At 38.1% G+C, this 18,407-nt stretch overlaps 1 protein-coding gene across 1 annotated transcript in view; it reads right to left on the minus strand.

The window, feature by feature from the left end:
• Positions 1–10,505, minus strand: part of RNF128 (ring finger protein 128) — a 107,967-nt gene extending 97,462 nt beyond the window's left edge. Inside the window, exon 1 of the mRNA XM_045068300.1 lies at positions 9,782–10,505. Within this exon, the coding sequence (XP_044924235.1) occupies positions 9,782–10,187 (406 nt within the window). The 5' untranslated portion in view covers positions 10,188–10,505. The remainder of the gene's footprint in view (positions 1–9,781) is intronic.
• Between the last annotated feature and the right edge of the window lie 7,902 nt (positions 10,506–18,407).

Below are 18,407 nucleotides of genomic sequence, written 5' to 3' on the forward strand. Positions count from 1 at the left end.
GACCTAATTAATACAGACATTGGTAATATGTCAGATCTAGAATTCAGAATGACGATTCTCAAGGTTCTAGCCGGGCTCGAAAAAGGCATATTAGAGAAACCCTCTCGGGAGATATAAAAGCACTTTCTGGAGAAATAAAAGAACTAAAATCCAACCAAGTTGAAATAAAAAAAAAGCTATTAATGAGGTGCAATAAAAAATGGAGGCTCTCACTGTTAGGATAAATGAGGTAGAAGAAAGAATTAGCAATATAGAAGACTAAATGACAGAGAATAAAGAAGCTGAGCAAAAGAGGGACAAACAGCTACTGGACCACAAGGGCAGAATTCGAGAGATAAGTGACACCATAAGACAAAACAACATTAGAATAATTGGGATTTCAGAAGAAGAAGAAAGAGAGAGGGGAGCAGAAGGTATATTGAAGAGAATTATTGGAGAGAATTTTCCCAATAATGGCAAAGGCAACAAGCATCTAAATCCAGGAGGTGCAGAGAACCCCCCTCAAAATCAATAAGAATAGGTCCACACCCCGTCACCTAATAGTAAAATTTACAAGTCTTAGTGACAAAGAGAAAATCCTGAAAGCAGCCCGGGAAAAAAAGTCTGTAACATATAATGGTAAAAATATTAGATTGGCAGCAGACTTATCCACAGGCCAGAAAGAGCTGGCATGATATATTCAGAGCATTAAATGAGAAAAACATGCAGCCAAGAATACTATATCCAGCTAGGCTATCATTGAAAGTAGAAGGAGGGATTAAAAGCTTCCAGGACAAACAAAAACTGAAAGAATTTGCAAACACCGAACCAGCTCTACAGGAAATATTGAAAGGGGTACTCTAAGCAAAGAGAGAGCCTAAAAGTAGTAGATCAGAAAGAAACAGAGACCATATACAGCAACAGTCACCTTACAGGCAATACAATGACACTAAATTCATATCTCTCAATAGTTACCCTGAATGTTAATGGGCTAAATGCCCCAATCAAAAGACACAGGGTATCAGAATGGATAAAAAACAAAACCCATCAATATGTTGCCTACAAGAAACTCATTTTAAACCCAAAGACACCTCCAGATTTAAAGTGAGTGGGTGGAAAACAATTTACCATGCTAATGGACATCAGAAGAAAGCACGAGTGGCAATCCTTATATCAATTAGATTTTAAGCCAAAGACTATAATAAGAGATGAGGAAGGACACTATATCATACTCAAAGGGTCTGTCCAACAAGAAGATCTAACAATTTTAAATATCTATGCCCCTAATGTGGGAGCAGCCAACTATATAAACCAATTAATAACAAAATCAAAGAAACACATCAACAATAATACAATAATAGTAGGGGACTTTAACACTCCCCTCCCTGAAATGGACAGATCATCCAAGCAAAAGATCAACAAGGACATAAAGGCCTTAAATGGCACACTGGAACAGCTGGACATCACAGATATATTCAGAACATTTAAAAAAAAAGAACATTTTATCCCAAAGGAACAGAATACACATTCTTCTCTAGTGCACATGGAACATTCTCCAGAATAGATCACATCCTGGGTCCTAAATCAGGTCTCAACCAATATCAAAAGATTGGGATAATTCCCTGCATATTTTCAGACCACAATGCTCTGAAGATAGAACTCAATCACAAGAGGAAATTTGGAAAGAACCCAAATACATGGAGACTAAACAGCATCCTTCTAAAGAATGAATGGGTCAACCAGGAAATTAAAGAAGAATTGAAAAAAATTCATGGAAACAAATGATAATGAAAACACAATGGTTCAAAATCTGTGGGACACAACAAAGGCAGTCCTGAGAAGAAAATTTATAGTGGTACAAGCCTTTCTCAAGAAACAAGAAAGGTCTCAGGTACACAACGTAACCCTACACCTAAAGGAGCTGGAGAAAGAACAAGAAAGAAACCCTAAACCCATCAGGAGAAGAGAAATCATAAAGATCAGAGCAGAAATCAGTGAAATAGAAACAAAAACAAAAAAAAAAAACCCAATAGAACAAATCAACGAAACTAGGAGCTTGTTCCTTGAAAGAATTAATAAGATTGATAAACCCCTGGCCAGACTTATCAAAAAGAGGAAGGACACAAATAAATAAAATCATGAATGAAATAGGAGAGATCACAACTAACACCAAAAAAATACAGACAATTATAAGTTCATACTATGAGCAACTCTACACCAACAAATTTGACAATCTGGAAGAAATGGATGCATTCCTAGAGACATATAAACTACCACAACTGAACCAGGAAGAAATATAAAACCTGAACAGACCCATAACCAGTAAGGAGATTGAAACAGTCATCAAAAATCTCCAAACAAACAAAAGCCCAGGGCCAGATGGCTTCCTGTGGGAATTCTACCAAACATTTAAAGAAGAACTAATTCCTATTCTCCTGAAACTGTTCCAAAAAATTGAAATGGAAGGAAAACTTCCAAACTCATTTTATGAGGCCCGCATCACCTTGATCCCAAAACCAGACAAGGATCCCATCAAAAAAGAGAACTACAGACCAATATCTTTGATGAACACAGATGCAAAAATTCTCACCAAAATACTAGCCAATAGGATTCAACAGTACATTAAAAGGATTATTCACCACGACCAAGTGGGATTTATTCCAGGGCTGCAAGTTTCGTTCAACATCCGCAAATCAATCAATGGTGATACAACACATCAATAAAAGAAAGAACAAGAACCATATGATACTCTCAATAGATGCTGAAAAAGCATTTGACAAAGTAAAGCATCCCTTCCTGATCAAAACTCTTCAAAGTGTAGGGACAGAGGGCACATACCTCAAATTTATCAAAGCCATCTATGAAAAACCCACCGCAAATATCATTCTCAATGGAGAAAAACTGAAAGCTTTTCCGCTAAAGTCAGGAACACGGCTGGGATGTCCATTATCACCACTGCTATTCAACATAGTACTAGAAGTCCTAGCCTCAGCAATCAGACAACAAAAGGACATTAAAAGCATCCAAATCAGCAAAGAAGAAGTCAAACTATCACTCTTCATAGATGATATGATACTATATGTTGAAAACCCAAAAGACTCCACTCCAAAACTGCTAGAACTTGTGCAGGAATTCAGTAAAGTGTCAGGATATAAAACCAATGCACAGAAGTCAGTTGCATTTCTCTACACCAACAACAAGACAGAAGAAAGAGAAATTAAGGAGTCAATCCCATTTACAATTGCACCCAAAACTATAAGATACTTAGGAATAAACCTAACCAAAGAGGCTAAGAATCTATACTCAGAAAACTATAAAGTACTCATGAAAGAAATTGAGGAAGACACAAAGAAATGGAAAAATGTTCCATTCTCCTGGATTGGAAGAATAAATATTGTGAAAATGTCTATGCTACCTAAAGCAATCTACACATTTAATGCAATTCCTATCAAAATACCATCCATTTTTTTCAAAGAAATGGAACAAATAATCCTAAAATGCATATGGAACCAGAATAGAACTCGAATAGCCAAAGGAATACTGAGAAAGAATCCCAAAGTTGGTGGCATCACAATTCCGGACTTCAAGGTCTATTACAAAGCTGTCATCATCAAGACAGCATGGTACTGGCACAGAAACAGACACATAGATCAATGGAACAGAATAGAGAGCCCAGAAATAGACCCTCAACTCTATGGTCAAGTAATCTTCAACAAAGCAGGAAAGAATGTCTAATGGAAAAAAGACAGCCTCTTCAATAAATGGTGCTGGGAAAATTGGACAGCCACATGCAGAAAAATGAAATTGTACCTTTTCCTTACACCACACATGAAAATAGACTCAAAATGGATGGAGGACCTCAATGTGAGAAAGGAATCCATCAAAATCCTTGAGGAGAACACAGGCAGCAACCTCTTCGACCTCAGCCACAGCAACATCTTCCTAAGAACATCACCAAAGGCAAGGGAAGCAAGGGCAAACATGAACTATTGGGATTTTATCAAGATCAAAAGCTTGTGCACAGCAAAGGAAAGAAGACAACTGACAGAATTGGAGAAGATATTTGCAAACGAAAACCAAAACCAAAGACAAAACCAAAAGACAACTGACAGAATTGGAGAAGATATTTGCAAACGACATATCAGATAAAGGGCTAGTGTCCAAAATCTATAAAGAACTTAGCAAACTCAACACCTAAAGAACAAATAATCCAATCAAGAAATGGGCAGAAGACATGAACAGACATTTCTGCAAAGAAGACATCCAGATGGCCAACAGACACACAGTGCTCCATTTCACTCCGCATCAGGGAAATGCAAATCAAAACCACAATGAGGTATCACCTCACACCAGTCAGAATGGCTAAAATGAACAAGTCAGGAAATTACAGACACTGGCGATGATGCAGAGAAAGGGGAACCCTTCCACACTGTTGGTGGGAATGCAGGCTGGTGCAACCACTCTGGAAAACAGCATGGAGGTTCCTCAAAATGTTGAAAATAGAACTACCGTATGACCCAGCAATTGTGCTACTGGGTATTAACCCTAAAGATGCAAACGTAGTGATCTGAAGGGGCACGTGCACCCGAATGTTTATAGTAGCAATGTCCACAATAGCCAAACTATGGAAAGAACCTAGATGTCCATCAACAGATCAATGGATAAAGAAGAAGTGGTATATATATACAATGGAATACTATGCAGCCATCAAAAGAAATGAAATCTTGCCATTTGCGACAACATGGATGGAACTAGAGGGTATCATGCTTAGCGAAATAAGTCAAGCGGAGAAAGACAACTATCATATGATCTCCCTGATATGAGGAAGTGGAGATGCAACATGGGGGGTTAAGGGGGTAGGAGAAGAATAAATGAAACAAGATGGGATTGGGAGGGAGAAAAACCATAAGTGACTCTTAATCTCACAAAACTAACTGAGGGTTGCTGGGGGGAGGGGGGTTGGGAGAAGGGGAGTGGGGTTATGGACATTGGGGAGGGTATGTGCTTTGGTGAGTGCTGTGAAGTGTGTAAATCTGGCGATTCACAGGTTTATCCCCTGTACCCCTGGGTAAAAAATATATTATATGTTTATAAAAAATTAAAAAAAAGAAAAAAAAACTGCACTCAAACTTAAGCATTTCTTTCTTTTTTTTTTTTTAAGCTTAAGCATTTCTTAAGGCAATTTATCTATTAACAGCATAGTTCACTTTCAGGACCTGTTTGCTTATCCAGTGGGTACTTAACAGGCTCCAAATTTTACACTTTAATAATGGGCCTCTTGATTTTCTTGCATGTCTGGGACAGAACGGGATGGACATTTGGAACATTTGGAAAGGGTTGTTAAGACCTTATGTCATTACTTAAGGATACCATAAGCATGTCCTCCTGTTTCCAACACCATCAAAGGACAAAATCAAAACAGACTGCAAATTGGACAATGTTCAATTAAAGATTCACCTCCAAGCATTAGGCTACCCATTATTCCTCCTCAGTGGAAACTCTTCTCAGACTGAAGTTACCCCCTTCAGAGAAAAAAGACTGCTACTAGGGAGGCTATAAATAGACTGGGCCCAGGAGTAAGGAAACTCTGTACCCACATCATGAAACTAGGAGAAGCAAGGAGTGCAGAGGCATTCTTTATGTTTGTTGGGGACTTCAAAAGCAGCCTAGAGGGGATGAGGAGTCCCAGAAATATAAAATGGTGGTGGTGGGCAGTGGGAAGAGAATATATTTGCACCACAGTAAGGCATGAGCATAGTGTGTTGTCAGTGACAAAGAGACAAGCAGCCCCTGACATCTGGGATCCAGCCTGCCACTATTAACTGGGCCTTGGTGTTTTCTTGTTGAGCATAAATAGTCTCACAGAACATCAATATTAGGGAAGGTTGCTCTGCAACCATGATGGATCAAGACAAAAATAAGACTACTCCACAATCATGTCTGAACATTGTTAAAATATGAACAGTGTCCCACCCACCAAAAATGACCAAACATCTCCCATCCTGGCTAATATGAGTGACTGTTGCTTCTTTACCAACTACTGCTCTAGCTTTAGGTCAGTCTGCCCCACTTAGAGATAAGATTAATTTAGGAATCTAATCACAGAATTTCCCCCACTTTCTGATAGCCTTTTTTTAAAAAGATTTATTTATTTATTTGACAGAGAGAGATCACAAGTAGGCAGAGAGGCAGGCAGAGAGAGAGAGAGGAGGAAGCAGGCTCCCCGCTGAGCAGAGAGCTAGATGTGGGACTTGATCCCAGGACCCTGAGATCATGACCCGAGCCGAAGGCAGCGGCTTAACCCACTGAGCCACCAAGGCACCCCAGCCTTTAAACGTAGAACAAAACCAGCTAGTGTAACTAAGTCAGCCTGGTTTCCTCAGGAATTTCCTGGTTTAAGCACTGAAACTCTCACATTCCAGGGAATCCTTCAGTCTCAGGCAAACTGGGGTGGCTGGTAAATGGCCTGCTTCCCTCAACCCTCATGCAGATCATCTAAAGCAAGTCCAAATCCTCTTAAGTCCCTTCTACCACCCTGTCACTGAGATGCCCCATGGTTTCTCATGGTGTGCATTCTCCCTTTGCTGCAGCAAATAAAAAAACCACCTTTTTCAACTACAAGTCTTTCCTAGTGATCTGTGGTTGGAGGGCATTAACATCAGTAAGCAAAGAGGCACAACATTGTGGAAATTCTCCCAAGGTCTAGCATGGAAAAATGGGATCGAAGGAATGGAGAAGTAGGTGGAACAGGGCCAGAAGGCAAGGGTGCTACAGCCCTGAGGGGGCCAACGCTGAAAAGGTGGTTTTTAGGGGTGATAAAAGACGAGGTGATGGAGATGAAGCCACGAGCTTTTGGAGGAGGAAGAGGAGTTGTTACGCACTCCCCACCCCCATGCTTAAACAATCATTGAACACTACATCGAAAACTAATGATGGGGGCGCCTGGGTGGCTCAGTGGGTTAAAGCCTCTGCCTTCGGCCCAGGTCATGATCCCAGGGTCCTGGAATCAAGCTCCGCATCGGGCTCTCTGCTTCGTGGGGAGTCTGCTTCCTCCTCTCTCTCTGCCTGCCTCTCTGCCTACTTGTGATTTTTGTCTGTCAAATAAATAAATAAATAAAATCTTAAAAAAAAAACTAATGATGTACTATATGCTGGCTAATTGAACATAACAGTTAAAAAATTTAAAAAAAGAATAATATAAAGGTTAAAAAAAAAGAACACTAGTGAAAAGATAGCAAAACCTCACACCCTTTTGGCTTATGTTACAAAATAATGAGTCAATCTGTAATGGCCTAGAAGCTGATCATAGAGTTTTTGTATCCACACTTGCTTTACTGTCGACTGCATCATCTAATAATTTCTATATAAGGTAAATTTCTGGGAAGAGAGAACTCCAATAACACACCAGTTGACAGGTCTTACAACTGCAAAATATTAAACTTACAATTTTAATTCTTTGGGGTTGAGGACATTCAATGTTAAAGACCAGTAATCAGACAGGAAGACAAATCATGAGAGACTCTTAAGTCTAGAGAACAAACTGAGGGTTGCTGGAGGGAAGGTGGTTGGGGGACGTGGTAACTGGCTGATGGGCATTATGGAGGGCATGTGATGTGATGACCACTGGGCATTATGGAGGGCATGTGATGTGATGACCACTGGGTGTTATACGCAACTGATGAATTACTGAACTCTACCTCTGAAACTATATTTTGGCTAGTTGAATTTAAATTAATAAAATAACGTGGTAATAGGAAAAATGAAAAAATAAAATAAAGGCCCTACAACAGTGTCTGACATATAGTAAATGGCAACAAATATAAACTATTACAAATACTATCATTATGCTCTCTTTTTCAATGTGCTTGTTTGAAAAAAGGGACAATGCAGTAGTTTTAAAAAATGTTTTTGATCACGTACCTTTGAGTATGCTGGAAGTACATATTGAATGCTAAATATAACTGCCTTGTTTTTAATACTCTGCTCAGAGTCAAACGTTTAGATGACTGTGTACATGCCCTTTGGTGAAATTTATTGTAAGTGATCTTTGGTAAATCTTTTAAAATCAGGGGCTGGGTACCCACATTCCACTCGATATTGGCCCCTACTGCGCGTTGCAAAGCAAGTTTTGCAACCGGATTACAATTTAGATTGGTACTATTTATACTTAAAAAATAGCAGGGGGGGGCGCCTGGGTGGCTCAGTTGGTTAAGCCACTGCCTTCGGCTCAGGTCATGATCTCGGGGTCCTGGGATCAAGTCCTGCATTGGGCTCTCTGGTCAGCAGGGAGACTGTTTCTCTCTCTCTCTCTCTGCCTGCCTCTCTATCTACTTGTGATCTCTCTCTCTCTCAAATAAATAAATAAAATCTTTTTAAAAAATAGCAGGGGGTGAAAACAAGGTGATTGTCCATGCAAAAGGAAACTTAGAGCGCTCAGAATCTAATTGGAACATTAGGGAAGTAGGTTCCTTAGAACAGATTCAGTTTCTGATTTTCATGAGAAAGCTGTCTTTCTTTATTTCTACAAAAGTAAAAGTCACCTGTAAAAATGTAGGAACATGCATGGAAGCCTTCTGGAGTCCTCTGAAGTTCAAAAGAAGAAAAGAGTGAATGCCTAAGTTCTGGGAGTGTCTAGAATATATTATAAAAGGTAGCAAATGGAGTTTTGTACATTTATGATAACTTGGTACTGCTGAAAGATCGTCTTTACCAGGTGTTTTGATACCTAGGGAAACAATCAGCTTGTTTATCCTACATTAGTACTAAACTGCCATACTGCATGTGTATAACCTGCAAGTTCCAGTCGCTACTATTCTTAACACAAATTTGATTTACTCTTTTGCAGTTCTGAAATGTGTTGAATTTACATTAATTTCCTCAGGGCTCAAGTTTGGTGGTGATAACCAATTATCCTGATATTGTGTTCTTCCAGTTCTTACCCTGTTTGAAATTATTGCCTTTTATTTCCCTCTTTAGCTATTTGGGGCTAAAAATACCCATTCTTACCCACACTATAGAAAACTTGGGTAACAAATCTACTTCTTTACTAGTTTAAGTATCATTTATTTGGAAACTGGCATTGTTTTACAAAACAAATAAAATAAAAACAATAATTCTTGGAAGTAAATTCCAGTAGCAAGTTAATAAATTAGATGGTTATACTTACTTATGAAGTCCTAAGGAAATACTTACAAGGGAAACTTTTACTTTTGATGTAAATTTTGGTGTGATCTTATTTCTACTATGCCTTTTCCAATGTATACTCTTTCTAGAGAGTAGTTTTATATGTATTAGTCCCACAAACATTCAAATCTCATATGCACACAGCAGATAGATTCCCATTTCTCTAAACATTTTGTGTACTTACAATATGCTATTGTTTACTTATAATAATCGGTTCTGTAGTTACTGCATACTTGAATACATACAATTCTTTCTGTCTAAGTAAATGAATCAAACTGAAAAGCACAAATTGAAAATGGAATTAAAATATTTAAGTTTTCTTTAATGTTTAGAAGTAAGGTGCATTTTCTTCAAAAACAGTTATGAAATAAACAGTGAGCAAACTAATACAACTAAGAAAATCGTGAAAGGGATATAGAGATCACTTCATGAATTGCTTTTGTCTTTGGAACAATTTAATTACAAGTATTAATTAAGGGATAATAGTGCTGGGCAAAAAAGAAAAAAAAATTAAATCATTTTTACAATGTCATTGCCAGATCCTAGAGTAATTCTAGATTGAAATACCATTTTAAGATAAACAAAGACAAACCCTCTTTAGGACTCGGTCATTACTTACCGAAATTTGCCATCTGTATTGTCTGGTTGCCAGTGTCTGGAACATTGTAAATCACAACAGCATCTGCGTTTCTTCTGCCCGCTGCTTGAATTTTTTCCGAAAATGTACAATTACCTCTTTCTATCAGTGCAATCCAGGGACTGTTAGTATTAGTAAACTCAGTGTTGTAGTCACAAGCTTGGTAGTTATTGTTCTTGGGGATGCCCACCACCCCCATAGCATTAGCCACTGGTGAGGCTAATCCATAAACACCACATTCACACCTCTCTATCGTAGTGTAGTTGCTGGTTTCATTGTAATAAGTCACAGTCACATAGGCATTCATTGAAAAAGACGCTGTGATTTTAAATAAAAAGGTAAAAATTACAAGCAGCCGAAAACAACTGGACTTATTCTCCTGGTTCATTGCTTGTTCATCTGAGCATAAAACTTAAGATGTCTGCTGGTATTTCCAACTATCAGTCACCATTTGTCCACTCAAGTCCCCGCTAGGCAGAAGTTTGAAATTTCAGTTGCAAGTAGGTAACTGATCTCACCTCTAGCAACATAAGCTCTGAATACATCAGCTCTATTTCACTTTAGTTATCTACGTTCTCCCTTGCCTGCCCCTCCTCCAACTGCACACACGTAACCTTTAACCAGGACTACGTTAGCAATAAATAACACCATAAACTTTATTCTACATGTCAACTTATCAGGATTGGATGACTTCCTGCACTGAGATTTTTTTTCTTAATGTGCCAGCTAATGCACGTTCATAAACATGGAGTGGATCGGAATGAGGAACTGGACTCTTGGGAATCCCACGTGACGAGGCTGAAAGTCACCTCTCTCAGATTATCTAAAACAAACTGGTTTTCCAAGCCCTGCTGAAATATGCTATCCACCAGTCCAGCCAGGAGTTAAGACCCAGAAGTTTAATTGCTACGGTAGACGTAGAATTGATTTTATAGCCCTTCCCCCTCTTACTTCTTTGTGGAATTTTTCTTAACAGGCTCCCCAAGGAATATCTTCAGCCACCTTGTTTATTCGTTGAAAAGTCAACATATTTCAGTGGCTAGGGATCCTTTTAAGTACAGTGCCTTGCCCGTGGTAGGCGCTCAAATATTTGTTGATTGCCTGATACCTGAGTTGCAGCATTCCATTAATTTTTATGTCCCATGTGTTATACTGTAACAAAAGATTGGTCAAGGTTTGATTTTGAATATTTAGTATTTTTAATTCTGGTGCTTTCAGATGTCTAGACAGACTTATTTATTTCATCACTTCCTTTATTGTAAGCTCTGCTTTTAATCAGGAGTGCAACTGATATGTATTGCTGAAGGGTCAACTGGTCTGGCCAAGTGGCTGGGCTAGGGAGATTGCAATATGTGCCAAGGGCTGGTGAAGAAGTTGATAAATTGACAAGACAGAGATAGCAGGAGTCTGGGCCAAAAGTCAGCAAATGAGACAAACAGGCATCAGGCTTTCAGAGAAGCTGAGGACACCAGGTCAAAAGGAAAGCAGGCACAATGGTAGTCTGAAGTCCAAGGGAAGTAGTCTGGAACCAGAGAGACTCCTAGAGCCAGGGGAACAGGAAAACAGAAAATAGGAAAATGGGAGACATTGTTGAGTGAGATAATCAATGAATATATTTCTTCCCCTACTTCTTGTCCATCCTTAGGCATCTGAGGTAACAGCGTTGGAGTGGACCCTGCAGTAGGAATGAACAGAAAGATATTTCTTCCCCTACTTCTTGTCTGTCCTTAGGCATCTGAGATAACAGCGTTGGAGTGGACCCTGTGGTAGGAATGAATCCTTCTATTCAGCAGAAGGGAGGAGTTCAGGAAATGTGCGATAGAAACTGATGAATAAATCCCAACAGATGCACGCTACAGATTTAAACTTTCTATCCTATTATAGCTGTCGATTACTCACCTGTACATCCCCTCCCCTGTTATTATAAGCACCTTACACATAGTAATCGGTTAATAATTATTCATGGAATTGAACTGGAAAGTTTAAAGGTCTAGGTGTATTAGCTTGTGGTCTACTTAAGAGTAAACACAAAAAGTTGAACATTTTGCTATTAGGACTATGATTTCGATGTTCAAACTCATAAGAAAGCCTGTCTTCACTGGACAAAGAAAACTGTCATATTGAAAAGGGAAGTGTTACTATGGCCAAATCTATTAGTTTGCTGATTGTTGATAGACATCTCTGATAAATGCAACATCAGCATGCAATATGCAAATAATTAGTCAAGTCCTAGAAATTTAACTTTTGCTTTTCCTACCAGGTATTACATTGCTTCTCAAGGAAAAACGTCTCATGAAATAGTTTAAAAACAGATTAGTGAGAAATTAAATCTAAATTCATTAGAAGTTAAGTTTTGTTCATTGTAACTTAATAGTTTCAAATCTTCAGGTTATATTTTTTGCAGAAGTTAAGTCATTACAGGCCTTAAAAATGACAACTTCCCTGTAACACTTTGTGGTAGTGCTGGTATATTAAAAATGATTTTACTAAACTACTTAAAATTGTTCTGAAGGTTGAAATGCATGAATTTCTTCAGTAACCAGCATCATATATCTTGTACAAGGTGCATTTATGTTTCCTTTTATGACATTTAGAGAGAGAGTTGTAACTTACAAACATAATCTTAGATTGTTTTTGAAAATTTGCAGTTAAGTAAAATTAGTCCCAGAAAAATAAACACCTGCCAATGTAATTTTTCTGTTAACTCTTAAGGTAATTTGCTGGAGTGTGAGAGGTCTAGTTCTTTTTCAGTGTTTTTATTTTTTTTAAGATTTTATATATTTGAGAGAGAGAGAGAGAAAGTGTGCGCGCACATGCACAAGTGGGAGGGAGGGGCAGAGGGACAGGGAGAAGCAGACTCCCTGTAGAGCAGGGAGTCTGTTTCGGGGGCTTGATCCCAGGACACTGAGATCATGACCTGAGGTGAAGGCGGATGCCTACCTGACTGAGCCACTTAGGTACCCCTGAAGTTTTGTTTGTGGAACACCTACATTATACTCACCTGGAATTTTATTTAAGTGAAGATTTCTGGGTTCCACCCCCAATAATCCTGAATCAGAATCTGAGGAAAATATCTAGGAATTCACATTTTAAATGAGCTCTCCAGGTAATTCTTATGCACTTGACAATTTAAGAACTTGAAAGCATAAACTTGTACATGAAGAAAATAGTACAGGATCGTAGTTTTGACAGATTTGGTGCTGTCATTTTATTTCATCCTCATTGTGCTTCAGCTTCCAATCTATATTTGTATCTATATAGTGTACATCTACATATTGTATGATCTATATTTGTGTGTTTCTTTGTACTTCAGGTGGTAGTCTGAACATTTTTTTAAGTATATTGCAAACCCAAAGTTGGCACAAGTGCTGATTCTGCAACAGCTACTATTATATCCTCAGGAAAATAAAAACCTCTCTGGGACTTTTTCTTCATTTACACCATAAAAGAGGTTAGATTAGAGTTTACTTATCCATAAGTTCTTTTCCAGATCTGATATGCTAGAACTCTGAAAATAAAAGTTGTTTAGAAACTATCAATTTTTAAAAAGATTTTATTTATTTATTTGGGGGGCGCTGAGTAGGAGGGGCAGAGGAAGAAGAGCATCTGAGACTCTGCACTGAGTGTGGAGCCCAACACAGGGCTTGATCTCATGACTCCGAGATCAAGACCTGAGCCAAAATCAAGAATTGGATGCTTAAACAGCTGAGCCACTGAGGTGCCCTTAAAAACTATCAATTTTTAATTTTTCCTTCCTTTCAGCACAATTTATGATGAAACTGCATTGAAAGTAGCTGAAATCATAGCACCTAAAACCAAGGTAAATTCAAAGTGTTGGTTAAAGCTTGAGCTTTAATAAAATTGACAAGTGCTCTAAACAGTGCTGTATAGCAGTGGCTTTCAAACTTGTCTGCGTATTAGAATCACCTGGGCAGCTAGCTGTTAACTACCTTAATGCCCAGGTTACAGCCCAACCAGAAACTTAAGCATAACAATTTTTCAAATTGCCAGGTAATACCAACGTGAAACCAAGTTTGAGAACCACTGCTATACAGTATTGTTCAAACATTTAATATTCCTGGACTTTTTAGATTACTTGTATCTTATTATTAAGGACCTTAATAAGTATTAAATATCTTAGCAAAAGTACATAATTAGTATTAATAAAAGCATAGAGAAGGGAGTTATTCATCTCTTAGGCAAAGAACATTTCAAATTTCTCCCTATGATTGAACGACACTTATGGCAAACCCATAATTGGAAGATGAGGAAGCACAGAGCTGCATTTTTTTTAAGATTTTTTTTTAAATTTATTTTTATTTGAGAGAGAGACAGTGAGAGAGAGCATGAGAGGCGAGAAGGTCAGAGGGAGAAGCAGACTCCCCATGGAGCTGGGAGCCCGATGCGGGACTCAATCCCGGGACTCCGGGACTGTGACCTGAGCCGAAGGCAGTTGCTTAACCAACTGAGCCACCCAGGCGCCCCCAGAGCTGCATTTCTAATAGAATGCAGGTAATCCTTGATTATTCATAGCAAACTTCCAGTTTTGGGCTGGATGACTCTAACTTGGTGTATGTTCAAAAGGAATAAAAATTAATTTTAATATTAGCCCAAGCCAAATAAAAGAAATAACTGAGATCTGATATTACAAAATCACTTGATGTCCAAAGTCAAATATGCCTAGGAACATATGACAGCAAAGATACATCTTACTTGGGAAATAAATTGCCTTTGTGATTTTGAGGGGGGAGGGGGAGAGTTTTGTGGGTTAAAATTTTTTCAGTGGAATTTGTTAAGAACTGGACCATTAGAACTGGGCAAGACGCCTGAATCTATATTTTAATGTTATCTCTGAAGTTTATATGGACTGTATATCTAGCTGGTCCTCTTGTTTTTACTTCTGCCCACTGCATTAGTAGTATATAGGTTGGACTGCTGACCAGAGACCCAAAATAGTGGTGACATAAACAAGATAGTTTATCTTTCTCTCATGTAATAGCCTGAACAGTTAAGAAGTACAAAGCTGGTATGGCAGCTCAACATCAGGGACGTAGGCTCCTACTAGCTGGTTGGGTTGACATCCTTATAATGTTGCTCTTCCTCTGCAAGACAGACGTCTCACCACCATGCTCACATTTTAGTCAGTGGGGAAGGGAGGTAAAGGGAAAGAGAGCATTTTCTTACAGCCTTTGGGAAATTGGCTAGTAATTGTACAGATCACTTATGCTTACTTCTGAGCTTAGAACTTAGTGACAAGGCCATATCTAACAACAAAGGAACCAGGGGAAAGTATTGTAGGTAGCTATGTTCTGAGCTAAAAATGGACAGATCTACTACTATAGAAGAGAATAGTTATTAGGGTCAAGTAACAGTCTCTGGCAACCTCTTTATAACCATTCTCCTTCCAGGAGACAGTGACCATTCTAAAACAAATTGAATCATGGCGTGTATGGCCACAAACTGTATAATAGCTTCCCAGTGCTCTGAAGATACATACTAAAATCCTTACTATGGCCTACAAGGCTCTGTATAGCCTGCAAGAGGCTTGGTCTCTTTGCTTGTCTCCTCTTGTACCCCACTTTCTGCACTCCAGCCTCATCAGTTCTCATTCAAGTCCCCAAACACACATTCACTTTCCCAGGAAAAGCTTTCCCAAGTGCCCCCCACCCCAACTTGGCTTCCTTTGTCATAAAGCTCTAATATAAAGCACATATCTTTCCTCTGTAGCACTTAGCTCAGTTATTTGTATAATTACTTGAATGTCTCTCTCCTCCACAACACTGTAAGCTCTATGAGAGTGGGAGCCATGTATTTTTGCTCGTATTGTGTTGTGTTCCTAGTGCTCACCCAGTACTTGTCGCAGAGTGAGCATTCAAACACTTGGATATATGTTGCAATAGTTCAGCTTATTATGTTATGAGTCCCAGGATTTGGAGAAGATTATCTCACAGCGATCTATTATGTGAAATTATACTCTTCCTCAAACATTTTACTCTGTGTTCATATTAGAGCTTAAAGAAACAGACCTCAGAGTTATAAGCCTAAACTTCTAATTTAATTGCTTGGACAATTTTACATTAAACCATTTAGTCTTTTTCTGTTTTGTTCCCCATTACGAAGTAGATATTAGAACCTTGTTGGGGGTAACTTCTAGATCCTAAGCTGAGTCAGATGTAGTTATCTCAGAATAGCATCAGAGGTACTCAAATTCTTTAAAAGGTGTTGCTTGATTTTCAGTGAAGATGTGCATATCATTACAAAAAGCTAAAATATTTCAGATTTCTGTCTTAGAAAAAATATATATATCAGCGAAAAGGCAACAAGTTAGGAAAAACACTAGCAGTAAAAAAAGCAAAAATAAAAACAAAAACAAAAGCAAACAAACCCTGGGATGAAAAAATTTCAATTGTTTTTTTATTACACTGAGCTGCTATAATTGATAAATGGTCTAATCATATTAAAATGTTCTTCATAGAAAACCACATCTTCATGAAACATATAAAAGTAACTCAAATACATTTTCAGTGTTCTAGTAACTGTATTAATAGACCCAAAGAATCATAGTACTGGTTGGGGCCATTATTTTGCAAATTTTACAATTAAGGAAACTAAGGCCTAGCAGTTTAAATGGCTTTCCATAAAATTTCTCAGGCATTTAGAGACAGAGCTGTGGTTAGCTTTAAATCTGTTTTTTCAAAATCTACTTTTCATTTCTTTAGTGTAAAGGAAAACAGAAAGTTAAGGCTAGAAGTGGTGTCAACATAATAATGTAAGAGTGAAGATAACATAATGAGTGTTATGACCTGGACCAAGAGATGAGTTTCTATGTAATGTTTCTATTTTGGACAATAGACAAATATAATATTACTTGACTCGAAGATAATCTTGAAGAACTGGAATCTTCAGACAATACCCAAATTTGGTTTTGTTTTTTAATTTTTTAACCTTTTCCCCTAAAATTTCTTTACTAAAAGCAGTTAATTACTGAAATATTCAGGACTGGGGGAGCCTGGGAGGTTCAGTCCGTTGAGCATCTGCCTTCTGCTCATGTCATGATCCCAGTGTCCTGGGATGGAGTCCTCATTGGGCATCCCCTTGGGTGGGGGAGTCTGCTTCTCCCTCTGTCTCTGCCCCTCCCCACCACTTGTGCTCTCCTCTCTCTCTCAAATAAATAAATAAATGAAATCTTTAAAAAAATAGAAATAAACTGGGGGTTTTTGGAAGGGAGGTGGGTGGGGGAATGGCTAGTCCTGGTGGTAGGTATGAAGGAGGGCATGTATTGCATGGAGCACTGGGTGTGGTACATAAACAATGAATTTTGAAACACTGAAAAAATAAAATTAAAAAAAATCAGGACTCAATAATATATATTTTACTTCCCATCAGTGTACCTGCAAATTCTTGGGTAGCAATGTTTAAGGAAGGAAAAAAGAAAAAAAAATGTACCTAAAAAGCAAACCAGTGAAAAAGCAACCAGTACAAACCACAGAAATGACTTTAGAATAACAGAATCGGTTATAACATTGGTCCATATTGGCAGAGGTTATATAGCTCAAAATATCAAATGTTATTACTGTCATCAAATAAAGGTGACACTAATTTCTTAGAAGTCCTTTTCTTTTTCTTTTTTAAAAGATTTTATTTATTTATTTGACAGAGAGAGATCACAAGTAGGCAGAGAGGCAGGCAGACAGAGAGAGAGAGAGGAAGGGAAGCAGGTTCCCTGCTGAGCAGAGAGCCTAAGCGATGTGAAGCTCAATCCCAGGACCCTGGGATCATGACCTGAGCTGAAGGCAGAGGCTTTAACCCACTGAGCCACCCAGGCACCCAGAAGTCCTTTTTTAATATGAATAAAATGAATGCAGGATAATTCCATAAAGAAATAAAAATAGCAGGGATAACAGGTGCTCAGATTCTTTCTTTCATAGGTTACTAAAGGATTTCAATGCATATAGCTCATCTGCCATCTAAAGGGAGAGACTGTGGTTCTCCAGTAGACTATATAATATTTCACAATTTACTAATTGATTCCTTAATTTGAAAGCGACATCTTGGTAATATATTTGTGTGGCTTTGGAATTAATGAACACATTTTCAGTTGAAGGTAAGTTCTTGTGATGGTAGTTTGGTATTTTCTTAGGAAATGCTACCATAGCTATCCCACTTTAAAATACCAAAAATGTGGACACAGACATGTAACTCCAAATTTAGATAGAAATGCTTCTAGAATGTAAAATAAATTGCCAGGGAAGCTGTTTTTAAAGATCCTAAATTTTCAAAAATTGTTCATATTTCTTATTCAATATGAGAACAAAAATTATACCCATTAAGGTGTGTAGCTTTGAAATCTCAGCCTGAGGTTTTTCTTCAATAGCCATATAAGTATTAATTTTTCCCTTCCACAGCATTTACATGTCAGTAAAATTGAATTCCCGTTTAAAGTTTATGATAGTTTAATAGAGAAACCCAGATTCCATTTGATAAACAAGTCTTCAACCCACATGGAAGAATCATATTGGTTCATTTAACAAGTATAGTCTATTATAGGCCAAAAAATATGGAAGAGGGATGTCAAGTATATTAAAAATGAGACAAGAGACCAAAAAAG

This window comes from Mustela putorius, unplaced genomic scaffold (genome assembly GCF_011764305.1).
Source record: "Mustela putorius furo isolate JIRA1106 unplaced genomic scaffold, ASM1176430v1.1 tig00003901_pilon_pilon_pilon, whole genome shotgun sequence".
Classification (NCBI taxonomy): domain Eukaryota; kingdom Metazoa; phylum Chordata; class Mammalia; order Carnivora; family Mustelidae; genus Mustela; species Mustela putorius.